The sequence below is a fragment of the Macaca nemestrina genome, chromosome 9 (genome assembly GCF_043159975.1).
Source record: "Macaca nemestrina isolate mMacNem1 chromosome 9, mMacNem.hap1, whole genome shotgun sequence".
In the NCBI taxonomy this organism is placed as follows: domain Eukaryota; kingdom Metazoa; phylum Chordata; class Mammalia; order Primates; family Cercopithecidae; genus Macaca; species Macaca nemestrina.
Genome location: NC_092133.1, coordinates 94677011 through 94699218, shown reverse-complemented (window position 1 = coordinate 94699218; position 22208 = coordinate 94677011). Strand labels below are relative to the sequence as shown.

The following is a 22208-nucleotide window of genomic DNA, read 5'->3' as shown; positions in this document are numbered from 1 at the left end:
CATTATGCACATGTACCCTAAAACTTAAAGTATAATAATAATAAAAAAAGAAGTAGAAAGACATGTGACCTATAATCAAGAAAAAAGCATACAATGCAAGCAGACTCAATATTGCATGAAAAAAAAATTTATAATTGTGAGTATTTTTAACGTTTAATGTTGTCAATGTTATATAGCAAGAAGCAGGTGATTGTCTTTTGTTTTAAATGCCCTCTCATGTTTCTTGGGGACTACAAAGTAGAGTTAGATATTTTAAAGGTAATTTCCTCTGGAAACATGCACATGAGTGAATATATTTTCTGTGGATATGTGGTTTTTTTTTTTTTTTTTTTTTTTGGATTTTCATGCTTGGTAACGGTTTCAATAGCTAAATGGAGATGAAAATAAGCTTGATTTAGAGAGCATATGTGAAGTCCTTTATATAAATGCTTTGATTTTCAATAGGTTTCTATCCTTAAATCAAATTGCCTTTAATAGGAAACTGAGTATTTTTTGAAATATGTTAGTTAGGAAATCTTGATGTCACTCATTATTTTTATTATTTTTAAATTGCAATTCATTATTGATAGAACTTTGAACAGAATATTTCTGAAAGTGCTGCGCAGAATTACACGTGTTTACCTGAGGCTACATATCAAGAAGAAACCAAAAGAATAAATGGAAAACTAAAGGGTAAGAGTCATTTTTTATTTATAAGTCATTAGACAGTATGTTTATCTAAAGATTTGAGGACTGATATATTGTAATAGCCTAAGAACATTATCACTAAATGCACAGTATAAAAAATGTGAATTAAAATGGTAATAAGTTACATATCTTGTCAGGTGTCAGCAACAGAATTTATTGATGGTGCCAGAAAAGGAACTGAATTATTACTTTAAATTCAAGGTATTCTAAAACCTGAGGTACCTCAGGAAATAAGAGGAAAGATGTAAAAGAGGGAATAAAGAATGAGGAAGACAGAAAGTACAGGGAGGAAATGAGGGAAAAAGAAACAGGTGTATATAAAGGAGGTTGATAAAATAATTCTGTAGATAGAGGAAGAGTAGGGTTAGAAAGGTGTGAAGAACATTTGGTGAGCTTCCAGTATAAAAACTACTAAAAGAATTAGAGCAAAAATTTTCCACGCGAGCTGAAAACCGTGGCACGAGAACTGCATGACATATGCACAAGCTTCAGTAGCCGATTCGATCAAGTGGAAAAAAGGGTGAGTATCACTATCCGTCTTTATATAGAGATCACTTACATTGACTTATAAGTGTTAACTTTTTTTCTATTTCTACCACTGTAACATAAGTCCTCATCCAGTGTGTTCAGGTCTCAGGGCTTAGCACACTTTTTGCTGTTCTGTAATAATGTTACTAATAGTCAAAGCATTTAAAATCTCATCAGAGAGGTCTAACTTGATCAAGTAGAAGAATGAAATGAAGCAAGAAGAGAAGTTTAGAGAAAAAAGAGGAAAAAGAAATGAACAAAGCCTCCAAGAAATATGGGACTATGTGAAAAGACCAAATCTACGTTTGATTAGTTTATCTGAAAGTGATGGGAAGAATGGAACCAAGTTGGAAAACACACTTCAGGATATCATCCAGGAGAACTTCCACAATGTAGCAAGGCAGGCCAACATTCAAATTCAGGGAATACAGAGAACACCACAAAGATACTCCTTGAGAAGAGCAACCCCAAGACACATAATAGTCAGATTCACCAAGGTTGAAATGAAGGAAAAAATGCTAAGGACAGCCAGAGAGAAACGTCGGGTTACCCAAAAAGGGAAGCCCATCAGACTAACAGTGGATCTCTTGGCAGAAACTTTACAAGCTAGAAGAGAGTGGGAGCCAATATTCAACATTCTTAAAGAAAAGAATTTTCAACCCAGAATTTCATATCCAGCCAAACTAAGCTTCATACGTGAAAGAGAAATAAAATCCTTTACAGACGAGCAAATGCTGAGAGATTTTGTCACCACCAGACCTGCCTTACAAGAGCTCCTGAAGGGAGCACTAAACACAGAAATGAACAACCGGTACCAGCCACTGCAAAAACATGCCAGATTGTAAAGACCATCAATGCTAGGAAGAAACTGCTTTAAATAATGAGCAAAATAACCAGCTAACATCGTAATGACAGGATCAAATTCAAACATAACAATATTTACCTTAAATGTAAATGGGCTACATGCACCAATTAAAAGACACAGACTGGCAAATTGGATAAAGACTCAAGACCCATCAGTGTGCTGTATTCAGGAGACCCATCTCATGTGCAGAGACACACATAAGCTCAAAATAAAGGAATAGAGGAAGATCTACCAAGCATATGGAAAACAAAAAAAAAGCAGAGGTTGCTCTCCTACTCTCTAATAAAACAGACATTAAACGAACAAAGATCAAAAGAGACAAAGAAGGCCATTATATAATGGTAAAGGGATCAATTCAACAAGAAGAGCTAACTATCCTAAATATATATGCACCCAATACAGGAGCACCCAGATTCATATGGAAAGTCCTTAGAGACCTACAAAGAGACTTAGACTCCCAGGCAATACTAATGGGAGACTTTGACACCCCACTGTCAAAATTGTACAGATCAATGAGACAGAAGGTTTACAAGGATATCCAGGACTTGAACTCAGCTCTGCACCAAGTGGAGCTAATCTACAGAACTCTCTACCCCAGATCAACAGAAGATACATTCTTCTCAGCATCACATCACACTTATTCCAAAATTGACCATATAGTTGGAAGTAAAGCACTCCTCAGCAAATGTAACAGCACAGAAATCACAACAAACTATCTTTCAGACCATAGTGCAATCAAATTAGAACTCAGGATTAAGAAACTCACTCAAAACCACACTGCTACATGGAAACTGAACAACCTGCTCCTGAATGACTACTGGGTAAACAACCAAATGAAGGCAGAAATAAAGATGTTCTTTGAAACCAATGACAACAAAGATACAACATACCAGAATCTCTGGGACACATTTAAAGCAGTGTGTAGAGGGAAATTTATAGCACTAAATGCCCACAAGAGAAAGCAGGAAAGATCCAAAATTGACACCCTAACATCACAATTAAAAGAACTAGAGAAGCAAGAGCAAACACATTCAAAAGCTAGCAGAAGGCAAAAAATAATTAAGATCAGAGCAGATCTGAGGAGACAGAGACACAAAAAAAAACCTTCAAAAAATCAATGATTCCAGGAGCTGATTTTTTGAAAAGAACAGCAAAACAGACCACTAGCAAGACTAATAAAGGAAAAAAGAGAGAAGATGCAATAAAAAATGATAAAGGGGATATCACCACTGATCCCACAGAAATACAGACTACCATCAGAAAATACTGTAAATACTTCTCACAAATAAACTAAAAAATCTAGAATAAATGAGAAAATTCCTGTACAAATACACCCTCCCAAGACTAAACGAGGAAGAAGTTGGATCCCTGAATAGACCAATAACAGGCTCTGAAATTGAGGCAATAATTAATAGCCTATCAACCAAAAACGTCCAGGACCAGACAGATTCACAGTTGAATTCTACCAGAGGTACAAGGAGGAGCTGGTTACATTCCTTCTGAAACTATTCCAATCAATAGAAAAAGAGGGAATCCTCCCTAACTCATTTTATGAGGCCAGCATCATCCTGATACCAAAGCTTGGCAGAGACACAACAAAAAAAGAGAATTTTAGACCAATATCCCTGATGAACATCGATGCAAAAATGCTCAATAAAATACTGGCAAATCATATCCAACAGCACATTAAAAACCTTATCCACCATGATCAAGTTGGCCTCATCCCTGGGATGCAAGGCTGGTTCAATGTACACAAATCAATAAATGCAATCCAGCATATAAACAGAATGAAAGACAAAAACCACATGATTATCTCAAAAGATGCAGAAAAGACCTTCGACAAAATTCAACAGCGCTTCATGTTAAAAACCCTCAATGAACTATGTATTGAGCAGACATATCTCAAAATAATAAGAACTATTTATGACAGACCCACAGCCAATATCATACTGAATGGGCAAAAACTGGAAGCATTCCCTTTGAAAACTGGTACAAGACAGGGATGCCCTCTCTTACCACTCCTATTCAACATAGTGTTGGAAGTTCTGGCCAGGGCAATCAGGCAAGAGAAAGAAATCAAGGGTATTCAATTAGGAAAAGAGGAAATCATATTGTCCCTGTTTGTAGACGATATGATTGTATATTTAGAAAACCCCATCGTCTCAGCGCAAAATCTCCTTAAGTTGATGTAAGCAACCTCAGCAACGTCTCATGATACAAAATCAATGTGCAAAAATCACAAGCATTCCTACACACCAATAACAGACACACAGAGAACCAAATCATGAGTGAATTCCCATTCAAAATTGCTTCAAAGAGAAGAAAATACCTAGGAATCCAACTTACAAGGGATGTGAAGGACCTCTTCAAGAAGAACTACAAACCATTGCTCAACAAAATAAAAGAGGATACAAACAAATGGAAGAACATTTCATGCTCATGGAGAGGAAGAATCAGTATCATGAAAATGGCCATACTGCCCAAGGTAATTTGTAGATTCAGTGCCATCCCCATCAAGCTACCAATGAGTTTCTTCACAGAATTGGAAAAAAACTACTTTAAATTTCAGATGTAACCAAAAAAGGGCCTGCATTGCCAAGACAATCCTAAGCCAAAAGAACAAAGCTGGAGGCATCACGCTACCTGACTTCAAACTATACTATGAGGCTACAGTAACCAAAACAGCATGATACTAGTATCAAAACAGACATATAGACCAATGGAATGGAACAGAGCCCTCAGAAATAACACCACACATCTACAACCATCTGATCTTTGACAAACCTGACAAAAACAAAAAATGGAGAAATGATTCCCTATTTAATAAATGATACTGTGAAAACTAGCTAGCCATATGTAGAAAGCTGGAACTGGATCCCTTCCTTACACCTTATACAAAAATCAATTCAAGATTGATTAAAGACTTAAACATTAGACCTAAAACCATAAAAACCCTAGAAGAAAACCTAGGCAATACCATTCAGGACATAGGCATGGGCAAGGACTTCATGACTAACACACTAAAAGCAATGGCATCAAAAGCCAAAATTGACAAATGGGATCTCATTAAACTAAAGAGCTTCTGCACAGCAAAAGAAACTACGATCAAAGTGAACAGGCAACCTCCAAAATGGGAGAAAATTTTTGCAATATACTCATCTGACAAAGGGCCAATATCCAGAATCTATAAAGAAGTCAACTTTACAAGAAAAAGCAAACAACCCCATCAAAAAGTGGGCGAAGGATATGAACAGACACTTCTCAAAAGAAGACATTTATGCAGCCAACAGACACATGAAAAAATGCTCATCATCACTGGTCATCAGAGAAATGCAAATCAAAACCACAATGAGATACCATCTCACACCAGTTAGAATGGTGATCATTAAAAAGTCAGGAAACAACAGGTGCTGGAGAGGATGTGGAGAAATAGGAACACTTTTACACTGTTGGTGGGACTGTAACCTAGTTGAGCCATTGTGGAAGACAGTGTGGCAATTCCTCAAGAATCTAGAACTAGAAATACCATTTGATCCAGCAGTCCCATTACTGGTTATATACCTAGAGGATTATAAATCATGCTACTATAAAGACACATGCACACATATGTTTATTGTGGCACTATTTACAATAGCAAAGACTTGAAACCAACCCAAATGCCCATCAATGATAAACTGGATTAAGAAAATGTGGCATATACATACCATGGAATACTATGCAGCCATAAAAAAGATTAGTTCATGTCCTTTATAGGAACACGGATGAAGCTGGAAACCATCATTCTGAGCAAACTATTGCAAGGACGGAAAACCAAACACTGCGTGTTCTCACTTATAGGTGGGAATTGAACAGTGAGAACACTTGGACACAGGGTGGGGAACATTACACACTGGAACCTGTCATCGAGTAGGGGAGAGGAGAGGGATAGCATTAAGAAAAATACCTAATGTAAATGACGAGTTAATGGGTGCAGCACACCAAAATGGCACATGTCTACATATGTAACAAACCTGCATATTGTGTACATATACCCTAGAACTTGAAGTGTAATAACAATAAAAAATATCCACCCTTTCTTACTCATTTGTGGAAGACATTAGGGATGGAATTACCTGACTATGCAAAGCCATGTTTTATCTATTATTGGTGAATATATTATTGGCATATATGGGCAGCCACATACGTGTATATTTTTTTCAGTATGGTCCAGAAGTTTTCACACTTTAATAAGTGAGCTACAGAACTTGTTAACAATGCACATTCTGATTCAACAGACTTGAGATTGTGCAGTTTTAATAAATTTTCAGGTGATGCTGATGCTGGTGGTTCTTGGACCATGCACTGAGTAGCAAGGGTATAGAGTTTTCATTGAAATAATTTGGAAGAAGAGCAATTGGATGGAGTGTCAAGACATAACAGAGTCAAGGGAAAGCATTATTTTGATTTTATTTCTAAGTATGTTTTTAGCCAGAAGAGGAGAAGACAGAGGTTAAAAAACAACAAAAGAATTTATAGATCCATGATACTACTTGTGAAAGGGAAAGAAAGTGGTAGGAAAATTTATTTTAAAAAGTGCTGAAGGGAAAGAATCAAGACCACAGATCTGGAGATTATTTTTGCTAAAGAATAGCAATTGTGAGGCATGAAGGGGCGTGAGGGGAAGAAGCTAACTAGGTAATTTTGAAGTTTCTAAGAAGGAAACTTGAGTGAACTCGCTTCAGATGCATTTGGAATATTTTCACTCCAAAAGATTATATTGGGTATGCTCTGGAGAGTATTGGAAGAAGGAGGGATTACTAGATTTGGGTCTACCACAGTGACTCATTACTCTTCTCTATTGCTTTCAGGATTCATAGAGATATGTTTTGTTGATATTAGTTATTTAAGTGAGAAAAATTTGAATATGAACTCATTGGCTTTGTTAGTGAAATTGCTGTTCCATAAAAATCTGTTAGAAGGCCAGGCCCGATGGCTCATGCCTGTAGTCCCAGCACTTTGGGAGGCTGAGGCGAGTGGGTGGATCACTTGGGGTCAGCAGTTCGAGACCAGCCTGGCCAACATGGTGAAACCCTGTCTCTCCTAAAAATATTAAATATATATATATATATTAGCTTGGCATGGTTGCACACGCCTGTAATCCCAGCTACTCAAGAGGCTGAGGCAGGAGAGTTGCTTGAACCCAGGGGTTGAAGGTTGCAGTGAGCCAAGATCACGCCACTACACTCCAGCAGGGTTGACAGAATGAGTTCCATTTCAAAAAAAATTAAAATAAAAAAATAAAAATTTGTTAGAGACTAATATGATAAATCAAATCAGACTAATATTAGAAACAAACAAAAAATACTAAATTTATTACTTGAATACTAAAACTAATTTTTAAATATTATACTGATTTCAAAATAAAAATGTTTATACCTAATTAATGTTTAACAGTCAAGTTTTTGAATGAATATTTCAATAGTGAAATTTTTTATACATTATTTTCTTTATGAATTGTATATGCTCACTGACATGAGATCAAGAAACATTCAAATGGATAAATGAGAGGATGCAAAAAAAATGTAGACATAAAACTACACCACATGTGTATAGAAAACAATGAATATTTTTATTTACTATTATTCCCTAATATACATCCTTGCTCATGAATTCATTACACTTTCATTGATGAGACATCAATTTTACATTCAACTAAACTATCATTGTAACTGTGTACCTTCTCAATTATAGGATAAATTAAAGAATATGATGAATGTTTGTAATTTAGTAAGTGATTCTAAGTGTATCTTGTACTTCAGAAACTCTCATAGTTTTTAACCAGTATATGTTAGCTATGTGTGAGATTCACAGATGCCATATGATAAATGGGCTCTAGATGATGAAATGGTTTGTAAAATTTTTATTGTGTGTTTTTTTTTCTTTTTTCACTCAAAAATTTTAAACTCAATGTTTTTGTTTTTAAAGGAAAATAGTTACATATTTACTTTTTGTCACCTGGGACTCTGCACGCTTTTGATATAGTTTGAACCTAGACTTTTTTTTTAACTTTAAGAGACTAGACATAAATTTCATTGATATAAAAGTATACATATCTTTGAAGAATCTTACTGATGAATAATTTATCCTGGAAAACAAACTATATCATAAAGTTTGCTGAATCAATCAAAGAAAGTAATAGTAAAATATTAATTCCTGAAAGAAAATGAAGGTTGATATTTAATTAAACTTATCTGGGTAAATGGCAACTATCAGACATAGTGTGTTTTTGTGGGGAGAGGAAGACAGGAGACTGCTTTTTTGAAGAAAAAAAGTCATATAAGCTTTTTATGAGTCTTAGGTCAGGGTTTTGATAAGGAAGCCGAGCCATTCATGACCACTCAGGACAGAACTGTTGCCGCGTTTTCTCTTTCCTCTGGGATCCTCTTTGTCATTCACTAAGAGCTTTTCCTGAGACCCTTGTCTTGGCTGGTGCTTGTGCTCCTCATTAAGGTATCCAAACAGCAGGCCAGTTTTGTCAGTTCAGTCCAGCTTGTCAGTGTAGTTTTGCTAAGCTTTGTCCTTCTTTCTGGAGCTGAGTAGAGAATTCTGGGCACTAGGCATTACACAGGCTTGCCGATAACCTGAGGCAACAGAGAGTTCCTACCAGTAAAACAAAGACAAAGCATGTTCTTACCCACTTCTGCCACAGTACATCGAGGGCTTTCTCACATGCCCAGTATGCTGCCATGAGAACTAGCATTTGGGAAAACCACCATACTAAGTTTACATATATCCAAAAGAATCATACAGAGGCTGACTCCCCTGACAGCACTCAGAAACAAATTGTATTCCTCAGCATACATTAAAGCCACACCCTCAAGGGTGATAACATGTCTCAAGCAAGTGAAAGTAAACTTAAATAGAAGAAATGACTCTCTTTTTCAGATTAGAAAGATGAGCCAAAAGTTCTGAAAATTGGAAAAACACAGGATATCAACACACATCTTTGCTCCTCAACCTTTTGTTAACCATCCCTGATCTTTTTACTCTATCCATAATTTTGTTTTATGGATAATGTCATTTTTGGAAATATGCATTTAAGTCTTTTCATAGCTTGATAGTTCATCTACTTTTAGTCCTTAGTAATATTCCATTGTATGACTATAGCACAGTTTATTCACTCATCTTTCTAAGATTATCATTGTTGCTTCACAAATTGGTTGAATTTTGCATGCATGTTCATAAGGCATTTCTCTTGTTTATAATAATATCATCTGGTTTTGATTTAGAGTAATGCTAGCATTATACAATGAGTTGAAATGTACTCTGTATTAGGCTATTTGTCCATTGCTATAGAGAAATACCTGAGATTGGGTAATTTATGAGAAAATAGGTTTCACTGGCTCACAGTTCTACAGGTTGTACAAGAAGCATAACATGGGGCTCTGCTTCTGGGGAGGACTGTGGAAGCTTACAGTTATGGCAGAAGCTGAAGCAGGAATTTGCACATCACATGGCCAGAGTAGGAGAAAGAGAGAGAGGTGGGAGGTGCCATGCACATTTAAATGACCAATTTTCATGAGAATCACTATTATGAGGACAACACCAAGGGCATGGTGCTAAGTTATTTGTGAGAAATCTTTCCTCATGATGCATTCACCTCTCACCAAACTTTACTTCCAACATTGGGGATTACATTTCAATGGGAGATTTTGGTGGGGACACACATCCAAACTATATCGTACTTTCTTTTATTTTAGGGGTAGAGTTTGTTTAGAATTATATCTCATTTTTTCTCTAGAATATTTGGTAGAAACCACCAGTGTAGTATTCTTGGCCTGGACTTTTCATTGTAAGAAAATTTTTAAGTATGACTTAATACTCTTTTATAGATTTAGGGCAATGCAGGTTATCTATTTTTTCTTGAGATATTGTATTTTTTTTTTGACTACTGACTAGATTTTATTTTTCTATTGTTGACACCATTTTTATTTTGGAAAAAAGAATTGGATTTCTTACATAAAGGTTTCCTCTGAATGTTTGCCAGAATCAGCATACTGTTATTCCTAGTTAAAATTTTTTTCTTTTTTCTATTATTATTGTTATACTTTATGTTCTAGGTTACATGTGCAGAACGTGCAGGTTTGTTATATAGGTATACATGTGCCATGGTGATTTTCTGTACCCATCAACCTATCGTCTACATTACGTACTTCTCCTAATGCTACCCCTCCCCTAGCCCCTTACCCCACAACAGGCCCTGGTGTGTGATGTTCCCCTCCCCGTGTCCATATGTTCTCATTGTTCAACTCTCACTTATGAGTGATAACATGCAGTGTTTGGTTATCTGTTCTTGTGCTAGTTTGCTGAGAATGATGGTTTCCAGCTTCATCCATGTCCCTGCAAAGGACATGGACTCATCCTGTTTTATGGCCACATAGTATTCCATGGTGTATATGGGCCACATTTCTTTATCCAGTCTATCATTGATGGATATTTGGGTAGGTTTCAAGTCTTTGCTATTGTGAATAGTGCTGCAATAAACATACGTGTGCATGTGTCTTTATAGTAGCATGATTTATAATCCTTTGGGTATATACCCAGTAATGGGATGACTAGGTCAAATGGTATTTCTGGTTCTAGATCCTTGAGGAATCACCACACTGTCTTCTACAATGGTTGAAATAATTTACACTCCTACCAACAGTGTAAAAGTGTTCCTATTTCTCCACATCCTCTCCGGCATCTGTTGTTTCCTGACTTTTTTTTTTTTTTTTTTTTGAGACAGAGTCTCACTCTGTCACCCAGGCTGGAGTGCAGTGGCCAGATCTCAGCTCACTGCAAGCTCTGCCTCCCGGGTTTACACCAGTCTCCTGCCTCAGCCTCCTGAGTAGCTGGGACTACAGGCACCCGCCACCTCGCCCGGCTAGTTTTTTGTATTTTTTAGTAGAAATGGGGTTTCACCGTGTTAGCCAAGATGGTCTCGATCTCCTGACCTCATGATCCGCCTGTCTCGGCCTCCCAAAGTGTTGGGATTACAGGCTCATTTCCTGACTTTCTAATGACTGCAATTTTAACTGCCATGAGATTATATCTCATTGTGGTTTCGATTTGCGTTTCTCTAATGATCAATGATGATGAATTTTTCTTTCCTATGTTTGTTGGCTGCATAAATGTCGTCTTTGAAGAAGTGTCTGTTAATATCCTTCGCCCACTTTTTGATGGAGCTGTTTGTTTTTTTCTTGTAAGTGTGTTTAAGTTATTATAGGTTCTGGATATTAGCCCTTTGTCAGATGAATAGATTGCAGAAATTTTCTACTATCCTAAAGGTTGCCTGTTCATTTTGATGCTAGTTTCTTTTGCTGTGCCAAAGCTCTTTAGTTTATTTAGGTCCCATTTGTCAATTTTAGCTTTCGTTGCCATTGCTTTTGATGTTTAGTCATGAAATCCTTGCCCATGCCTATGTCCTGAATGGTATTGCCTAGGTTTTCTTTTAGGCTTTTTATGGTTTTAGGTTTTATGCTTAAGTCTTTAATCCATCTGGAGTTAATTTTTGTATAAGATGTAAAGAAGGGGTCAGCTTTCAGTTTTCTGCATGTGGCCAGCCAGTTTTCCCAACACCATTTGTTAAATAGGGAATTCTTTTCCCATTGCTTTTTTTTTTTTTCAGTTTCGTCAAAAATCAGATGGTAATTTTCACATTTCAATGAATTTGTCAATTTTGTCTAAGTTGTCATGTTTATTCACATACATTTTTTAATATTACCTTGTATTTTTAAGTATCTGTAGAATCTGAAATAATGTCACATTAACTCATTTCCAGAGTTAGTAACTGTAGCTTTTTCTTTTCAAGAGCTAGTTTGGCTAGATAGACTTTTGCTTTTATTGATCCTCTCAAAGTGTTTGGTGTTGTTCAATTTTTCTATCATTTTTGTGTTTTATTAGTTCCATCTCTGATGTTTTAGTTCTCTTTGCCTATTATTTAAAAAATCTATAGTTGGGAGCTTATCAAGAACATAGATTGAATTCTCACAATTTTGGAAGCCGCACAGTTCCAGATCAAGGTATCATCAGATTTTATGTCTGAAGAGGTACCACTTCCTGATTCATTGATGCATTCTTTTGCCCTGTGTCCTCACATGGCAGAAAGGATAAAGAGGCTCTCTGGGGTTATTTCTATCAGAGCATTAATCCATTTATGAAGGGTGGCCCTCATGACCTAATTACATCCCAAAACTCCTGCCTCCTAATAACATCATCTCTGTGATTTGATTTTAGCATATGAAATTTTCAAGGACAAAAACATTCAAGCCAATGCAGATATTTATCATTTCCTCTACTTCCATTGAGTTTACTTTTTTCTTATTTTTTTCTTTAGTTTCTTAAGGTAAAAGTCAAAGTTATTTATTTGAGAGTCTTCTAATGTAGACATTCAGTGCTGAAAATTTTTATTTAAGTGCTGTTGTAGATGCATTTTACAATATCTAACGTGTTGTGTTTTCATTTGAAGTTAGTTCAAAATACTTTCTAATTTTTCTTTTTATTATTTTTGGAACCAACCCAGGGTTGTTTGGATGTTATGTTACTTAATTTCCAATAGTTGAGTTGTTCCAGGTACATTTTTATTATTGATTTTTAATTTCATTGTTTTTGGGTCAGGTAACATGTTTTGTGTGACCTAAATCCTTCTCAATCCTTTCATTAAGATATGATCTAGAATATAGTCTTTAAGTACTTCTGAAGAATGGTGTAAAGTCTACCACATTCTTGCCGACTTTCTGCCTCCTTATTCTACTACTTGAGTAAGGGGTTTAGAAATTTTAGACTATACTTGGGCATTTGTCCATTTCTTTTGCAGTTCTATCTATTTTTGTATCATGTATTTTGAAGGATTTACATTATTTTCTACAAAAATATTTAGGACTGTTATGTTTTCTTGATTAAGTGAACCCTTTGTCACTATAAAATGACCTTGTTTATTGCTGGTAATATTTTTGCTATGAAATGTACTTTGGTATTAATACAACCACTCTTCCTCAGTCTTCTTTTGTCACGTGTTAGTGTGGTGTGTCTTGTTTCATCTTTAACCAATTTTTGTCTTTATATTTAAAGTTTATTTCTTATAGGTGTTATACAGGTAGATCTTACTTTCATATCCATTCTGACAATCTGCCTTTGAGCAGAGGTTTTTCGATCAGTTTAATTTATAATGTAATTATTGATATGATAAAAATTGTCTGTCACCATGCTGTTTGATTTCTATTAGTCCCAGATCTTCTTTGCTTTGTTTTATTCTTTTTCTGCTTCCTTCAGACTAGTTTAGTAATTTTTATGATTTAGTTTTATATATATATATATATAGGTATAATGTTTTTTAGTTATTGATCTAGTTTTATATTTCTTTATGATTTAGTCATATCTTTTTGTCATATAAGTTTATTTGGTTATTAGATATAACTCTTTGCTTTGCTGTCTTAGTGGTTGTTTTAGGATATATAGTGTATGGATTTTCCTCATCACAACCCACCTTCAAGTAATATTACATCATAACATAGATGGTATAAGAAATTACAATCTTATATTTTCATTTCTTCACTTCCAGCCAGATACCAGCCTGGATCTGTGGGATTGTAGCTTTCATTAACTTTAGAATATATTTAGCCAATTTTTCCTCAAACTTTTTTTCTGTCTCGCCTCCTACTTCTTTAGGGACTTATATATTATGTGTTGGGAGTTTGCTGATAGTTCTCTAGTGTCTCAAATTTATGAAACTTTTCTTTCTTGGTGGCAAATCAATCTATGCTCATATCTACTCAGCGTAGCTTTCATCTCCAGCATTGTAACTTGTATCTTTACAAGTGTAATTTAGTTTTTTAAAGTATCTTCTATTGCTCTACTTATCTTCTTGATTTTTATTGTAGAATAGAGTTGAGTTACGTATAAACAGCTTGATCCTTTTTATTTTTTCTTTTTATGGCATGAGCTAACTCCCCACACCTGAGGCAAGACCTTTCAGACTATTCATTTTCCTGGGAAGTCTGAGTCTTCCCAGGCAAATCTATAAAAATAGGCACTCTTCTTGGTACTATGTAAGCACAGGTGTGATTTTCACTAACTTTATAAGTCCCCCTGACCTGGCTTGGTCTTAGGTAGTTTTCTGGCTCACATGCAATCTTCATTATTTTGCTAAATACTGGGAGGGGATTTCCAGGGGTTTCTTGCTTTCGCTTCTGTATCTCTCTCTCCTCCTCAGTGTTCTGTTTGGTGTTGTCTGTCTCCTTTGGTTTTACCAGACTCTAAGCTTCAGCAATGCAACCAAGAGAGTCTGGTAGGTTCCACTTCAGTTTTTTCTTCCTGTGTCATGTCTTGGAATCTCTGTCAAGGCAGGAAGCTGAAACATTCATGAGGTTTGCTTTCCATTTTCTTTTTCTGTTTTTCAGGGATTATCATCTTCTTTGCCTAATGTCCACTGTCTAAAAAATTTAGTGTATTTTGTGTGTTTTATTTTTAATTATTTTAGCTAAGAAGAAAAATCAACACCTGTTGTTCTCTTGTGGCTAGAGGCAGACTACACTAGAGCTTCAGCACATGCCACACACTGGCTAAAATGCTTTTCTTCCCCACTTGCTCAACTACATCCTTTTCAGGATTTGTTCCTCAGTGTAGCCATACATTCCTCAGGGGATTTTTCCATGGGCCTAGTATAGATCTTATTCTAAGCAATCTGTTTTCTTACAGTATCTATCTGAATTTACAATTGTAACTTTTCTGGGGCTTTGCTTTTTATTTTATATTTTAAGCTAAACAAGAGCAGAGTTTTGTTTTGTTTTGTTTTTTTCTGTTTAATCTGCAGAACGTAGTATAATGCCTTCCCCATGGTAGGCAATCAATATAAATTTGTTCAGTGTGTGAGTTATTGATTGTTAAAATATGCAGCCCTTTATATCCCAAAAGTACTAATACGTTTTATTTCTATCTCCTCCTTGTGACAGATTCAACTAGCCTATCAAAAATCTTGGATGCAGTTCCTTCTTGTAAAAGAGCACGGGAACTTAAAAAAGATCACTGTGAACAACTTACAACAAAACTGAAAAAAATGAAAAATAAATTTTGTGTACTACAAAAGGAACTATCAGAAGCAAAAGAAATAAAATCACAGTTAGAGAACCAAAAAGTTAAATGGGAACAAGAGCTCTGCAGTGTGAGGTATGACATCCTAGTTTTAAATAAATATTTCAATTATTTATACTAAAGGTATGTAGGATACTTTTTGTAAAAGCTGCCTTACCTTCTGAGGTTTAACTGGAGAGAAAAATCTCTGTCTTGTAGAGTGTCAAATTCTTTTAAATAATACAAGTTCTTAAATGTGAATACTTCTGCTGATAATTAAATGCATATTTATTAAATCACAACTTTAATGGCTATATAGAAGGCCATTATTTGGAAATCCCATTACTTAACAAATTAATATTTTTGATTTTTAATTTTTTATATTATAAGTGCTGCAATGCATAACTGCATGTAAATCTTTTTTATCCTTTCTAATTATTGACTTGGAATAAATCCTTCAATATAAAAATATCTGGGGGGGGCATGCCAAAGATGGCCAAATAGGAACAGCTCCAGCCTCCAGCTCCCAGTGTGAGTGACATAGAAGACAGGTGATTTCTGCATTTTCAACTGAGGTACCAGGTTCATCTCACTGGGTCATGTCGGACAATTGACTCTGGTTTGTGGGTGCAGCATGACCATCCAGAGCTGAAGCAGGGCAATGCATCACCTCACCTGGGAAGCACAAGGGGAAAGGGAATTTCTTTTCCTAGCCAAGGAAATCGAGACACACAACACCTGGAAAATTGGGTAACTCCCACCCTAATACTGTGCTTTACCAAGGGTCTTAGCAAAAGGCACACCAGGAGATTATATCCTACACCTGGCCCAGAAGGTCCCACTGCCATGGAGCCTCCCTCATTGCTAGCACAGCAGTCTCAGATCTAACTGCAGGATGGCAGCGAGCTGTGGGAGGGCGCCCACCATTCTTGAGGCTTAAGTAGGTAAATAAAGCCACCAGGAAGCTGGAATTGGGTGGAGCCCACCACAGCTCAAGGAGGCTGGCCTGCCTCTGTAGACTCCTCCTCTGGGGACAGGGCATAGCTAAACAAAAAGCAGCAGAAACCTCAGCAGAGGTAAACGCCCCCGTCTGACAGCTTTGAAGAGAGCAGTGGATCTCCCAACACCGAGGTTGAGGTCTGAGAACGGGACAGACTGCCAGCTCAAGTGGGTACCTGACCCCTGAGTAGCCTAGGGGGAGATATCCCCCACTAGGTGCAGACCAACACCTCACACCTCACATGGCAGGGTACACCCCTGAGATGAAGCTTCCAGAGCAAGAATCAGACAGCAACACTCGCTGTTCAGCAATATTCTATCTTCTGCTGCCGCCGCTGCTGATACCCAGGCAAACAGGGTCTGGAGTGGACCTCAAGCTAACTCCAACAGACCTACAGCTGAGGGTCCTGACTCTTAGAAGGAAAACTAACAAACAGAAAGGACACCCACACCAAAACCCCATCAGTACATCACCAACATCAAAGACCAAAGGCTGATAAAACCACAAAGATGGGGAAAAAGCAGTGCAGAAAAGCTGGAAATTCAAAAAATCAGAGTGCATCTCCCCCTCCAAAGGAACACAGCTCATTGCCAGCAACGGAAAAAAGGTGGACAGAGAATGACTTTGATGAGTCAATAGAAGAAGGTTTCAGTCGATCAAACTTCTCAGAGCTAAAGGAGGAACTACATAACGAGTGCAAAGAAACTAAAAACCTTGAAAAAAGATTTGATAAATGGATAACTAGAATAACAAATGTAGAGAAATCCTTAAGAGAATGATAGAGATGAAAACCATAACACGGGAACTATGTGACAAATGCACAAGTTCAGTAACCGACTCAATCAACTGGAAGAAAGAGTATCAGCGATTGAAGATCAAATGAATGAAATGATGTGAGAAGAGATGTGTAGATAAAAAAGAGAAAAAGAAATGAACAAAGCCTCCAAGTAATATGAGATTATGTGAAAAGACCTAATCTACATCTGATTGGTGTGCCTGAAAGTGACGGGGAAAATGGAATCAAATTGGAAAACACTCTTCAGGATATCATCCAGGAGAACTTCCCCAACCTAGTAAGGCAGGCCAACATTCAAATCCAGGAAATATAGAGAACTCCACAAAGATACACCTCGAGAAGAATAACTTTAAGACACATAATTGTCAGATTCACCAAAGTTGAATTGAAGAAAAAAATGTTAAGGGCAGCCAGAGAGAAAGGTTGGGTTACCCACAAATGGAAGCCCATCAGACTAACAGCAGATCTCTCAGCAGAAACTCTCCAAGCCAGAAGAGAGTGGGGGCCAATATTCAACATTCTTAAAGAAAAGAATTTTCAACCCAGAATTTCATATCCAGCCAAACTAAGTTTCATAAGTGAAGGAGAAATAAAATCCTTTACAGATAGGCAGATGCTTAGAGATTTTGTCACCACCAGGCCTGCCTTACAAGAGACCCTGAAGGAAGCACTAAACATGGAAAGGAACAACAGGTACCAGTCATTGCAAAACATGTCGAAATGTAAAGTCCATCAATGCTAGGATGAAACTGCATCAACTAGCGAGCAAAATAAGCAGCTAATATCATAATGACAGGATCAAGTTCACACAAAACAATATTAACCTTAAATGTAAATGGACTAAATGATCCAATTAAAAGGCACGGACTGGCAAACTGGATAAAAAGTCAAGACCCATCAGTTTGCTGTATTCAGGAGACCCATCTCACATGCAGAGACACACATAGGCTCAAAATAAAGGGATGGAGGAAGATCTACCAAGCAATTGGAAAACAAAAAAAAAGCAGGGGTTGCAATGCTAGTCTCTAATAAAACAGACTTTAAAGCATCAAAGATCGAAAGAGACAAAGAAGGCCATTACATAATGGTAAAGGGATCAATTCATCAGGAAGAGCTAACTATACTAAATATATATGCACCCAATACAGGAGAACCCAGATTCATCAAGCAAGTCCTTAGAGACTTATAAAGAGACTTAGACTCCCAAACAAAAATAATGGGAGGATTTAACACCCCACTGTGAACGTTAGATGGATCAATTAAAGAGAAAGTAAACAAGGATATCTAGGAATTGAACTCAATTCTGCACCAAACGGACCTAATAGACATCTATAGAACTCTCCACCCCAAATCAACAGAATGTATATTCTACTCAGCACAACATTGCACTTATTCCAAAATTGGCCACATAGTTGGAAGTAAAGCATTCCTCAGCAAATGGACAAGAACAGAAATTATAACAAACTGTCTCTCAGATCACAGTGCAATCAAACGACAACTCACGACTAAGAAACTCAATCAAAACCACTCATCTACATGTAAACTGGACAACCTGCTCCTGAACGACTACTGGGTACATAACTAAATGAAGGCAGAAATAAAGATGTTCTTTGAAACCAATGACAACAAAGATACAACATACCAGAATCTCTGGGACACATTTAAAGCAGTGTGTACAGGGAAATTTATAGCACTAAATGCACACAAGAGAAAGCTGGAAAGATCTAAAATTGACACTCTAACATCACAATTAAAAGAACTAGAGAAGCAAGAGCAAACACATTCAAAAGCTACCAGAAGGCAAGAAATAACTAAGATCAGAGCAGAACTGAAGGAGATAGAGACACAAAAAACCCTCCAAAAAATCAATGAATCCAGGAGTTGGCTTTTTGAAAAGATCAACAAAATTGATAGACCACTAGCAAGACTAATAAAGAAGAAAAGAGAGAAGAATCAAATAGACACAATAAAAAATGAAAAAGGAGATATCAACACCAACCCCATGGAAATAGAAACTACTATCAGAGAATACTATAAACACCTCTACACAAATAAACTAGGAAACCTAGAAGAAATAGATAATTTCCTGGACACTTACACTCTCCCAAGACTAAACCTGGAAGAAGTTGAATCCCTGAATAGACCAATAGCAGGCTTTGAAATTGAGGCAATAATTAATAGCTTACCAACCAAAAAAAGTCCAGGACCAGAAGAATTCACAGCCAAATTCAACCAGAGGTACAACGAGGAGTTGGTCCCATTCCTTCTGAAACTATTCCAATCAATAGAAAAAGAGGGAATCCTCCCTAACTCTTTTAATGAGGCCAACATCATCCTGATGCCAAAGCCTTACAGAGATAAAACAGAAAAAGAGAATTTTAGACCAATATCCCTGATGAACATCGATGCAAAAATTCTCAATAAAATACTGGCAAACAAAATTCAGCAGCACACCAAAAAGCTTATCCACCATGATCAAGTGGGCTTCATCCCTGGGATTCAAGGCTGGTTCAACACACGCAAATCAATAAATATAATCCAGCATATAAATAGAACCAAAGACAAAAACCACATGATTATCTCAATAGATGCAGAAAAGGCCTTTGATAAAATTCAACAGCCCTTCATGATAAAAACTCTCAATAAAATTGGCATTGATGGAACATATCTCAAAATAATAAGAGCTGTTTATGACAAACCCACAGCCAATATCATAGTGAATGGGCAAAAACAGGAAGCATTCCCTTTGAAAACTGGCACAAGACAGGGATGCCCTCTCTCACTACTCCTATTCAACATAGTGTTGGAAGTTCTGGTTAGGGCAATCAGGCAAGAGAAAGAAATCAAGTGTATTCAGTTAGGAAAAGAAGAAGCCAAATTGCCCCTGTTTGCAGATTACATGATTGTATATTTAGAAAACCCCATTGTCTCAGCCAAAAATCTCCTTAAGCTAATAAGCAACTTCAGCAAAGTCTCAGGATACAAAATCAATATGCAAAAATCACAAGCATTCTTATACACCAGTAACAGACAAACAGAGAGCCAAATCATGAATGAACTCCCATTCACAATAGCTTCAAAGAAAATAATATACCTAGGAATCCAACTTAAAAGGGATATAAAGGACCTCTTCAAGGAGAACTACAAACCACTGCTCAGTGAAATAAAAGAGGATGCAAACAAATGGAAGAGCATACCATGCTCATGGATAGGAAGAATCAATATCATGAAAATGGCCATACTGCCCAAGGTAATTCATAGATTCAATGCTATCCCCATTAAGCTACCAATGACTTTTTCACAGAATTGGAAAAAACTGCTTTAAAGTTCATACGGAACCAAAAAAGACCCCGCATTGCCAAGACAGTCCTAAGCCAAAAGAACAAAGCTGGTGGCATCACGCCATCTAACTTCAAACTATACTACAAGGCTCCAGTAACCAAAACAACATGGTACTGATACCAAAACAGAGACATAGACCAATGGAACAGAACAGAGCCCTCAGAAATAATACCACACATCTACAGCCATCTGATCTTTGACAAACCTGACAAAAACAAGAAATGGGGAAAGGATTCCCTCTTTAATAAATGGTACTGGGAAAATTGGCTACCCATAAGTAGAAAGCTGAAACTGGATCCTTTTCTTACACCTTATATGATCATTAAAATGTCAGGAAACAACGGGTGCTGGAGAGGATGTGGAGAAATAGGAACACTTTTACACTCTTGGTGTGACTGCAAACTAGTTCAACCATTGTGGAAAACAGTTTGGCAATTCCTCAAGGATCTAGAACTAGAAATACCATTTGACCCAGCCATCCCATTATTGGGGATATACCCAAAGGATTATAAATCATGCTGCTATAAAGGCACATGCACATGTATATTTATTGTGGCACTATTCACAATAGCAAAGACTTGGAATGAACCCAAATGTCCATCAGTGATAGACTGGATTAAGAAAATGTGGCACATATACACCATGGAATACTATGTAGCCATAAAAAAGGATGAGTTTGTGTCCTTTGTAGGGACATGGATGCAGCTGGAAGCCATCATTCTCAGCAAACTATCACAAGAACAGAAAGCCAAGTACCGCATGTTCTCACTCATAAGTGGGAAGTGAACAATGAGATAACTTGGACACAGGAAGGGGAACATCACACACCAGGTCCTATTGTGGGGAGGCGGTAGGGGGGAGGGATAGCATTAGGAGATATACCTAATGTAAATGACGAGTTAATGGGTGCAGCACACAAACATGGCACATGTGTACATATGTAACAAACCTGCACGTTGTGCACATGTACCCTAGAACTTAAAGTATAAAAAAAAAAATTGGTTAAATTATAGTAAGTTTTTAAAAAGTTCTTTGTTCATTACTTCTTAATTGTTCTCAAGAAAATTTATATTCATTTACAGTTCAACAAAGAGATTATGAAATTGCCATTCTTCTCTCCCCAAGAATCAATTTCCTTTACTTATACTCTTTTAATCTTAATGTACATGGAATATAAAGAAAATATAGAGTAATTTATGATTAGTTTATTCAACATCTCTTGCTCTCCTACATAAATAAAATTAATTAAGAGTTCTATGTTAAAAATACATATTATTTTTATTCTTTAATTAAATATTATATTCTTTTTTGTTCTAAAAGAGATTTAAAATTTGTTGAAAATATATAATAATCAACAAGACATGTTTAAAGTATTACTCAAAAAGGAAACAAAAGGAATAACAGATATTACACTGTTTAACCTAGTCTGAGATTTTAGTATTAAAATTATTTTTAGTGATACTGACCATATATTATAAGTAGGAATATTTATGTCTAATAAATCTGTAAACTTTTTTTATAAAAAGTAATGTCACTGTAATCAGTTAGCTCTAAATGATCTGTCTTCATTGAGGAGGAATTTTCACTGTGTGATATTTTTAAAAAATAATTTTCAACTCATAAATGTACCAAATAGCTTCCAATATTCTTTTCCATAACAGTCATCAAAGCTACTAAAAACAGAAACTTTCTAACTAGAACATGTTTTTTCTCACTATTTTTCAAGTATGTATGTCATTTGGAAGATGTTGGAGTAATAAATACCTGAGAACTAGAAAGAAAACAATTCAGGAATATAGAAATTTTATTGGAATAATAAACCAGTATAGGAAGAAGTAGATCTCAAAGTGAATTCTATTTTCTAACAAAATGAATGTTAAGATAAGTATGTTTCATGGCAG

The 22208-nt window shown here is 36.3% G+C and overlaps 1 protein-coding gene across 1 annotated transcript in view; it reads left to right on the top strand.

Annotated features, from left to right (window-relative positions):
• Positions 1–22208, top strand: part of LOC105463238 (ankyrin repeat domain-containing protein 30B) — a 189337-nt gene that overhangs the window by 164757 nt on the left and 2372 nt on the right. The window contains 2 exon segments of the mRNA XM_071070132.1: positions 570–672; positions 15052–15265. Of these exon segments, the coding sequence (XP_070926233.1) occupies positions 570–672; positions 15052–15265 (317 nt within the window).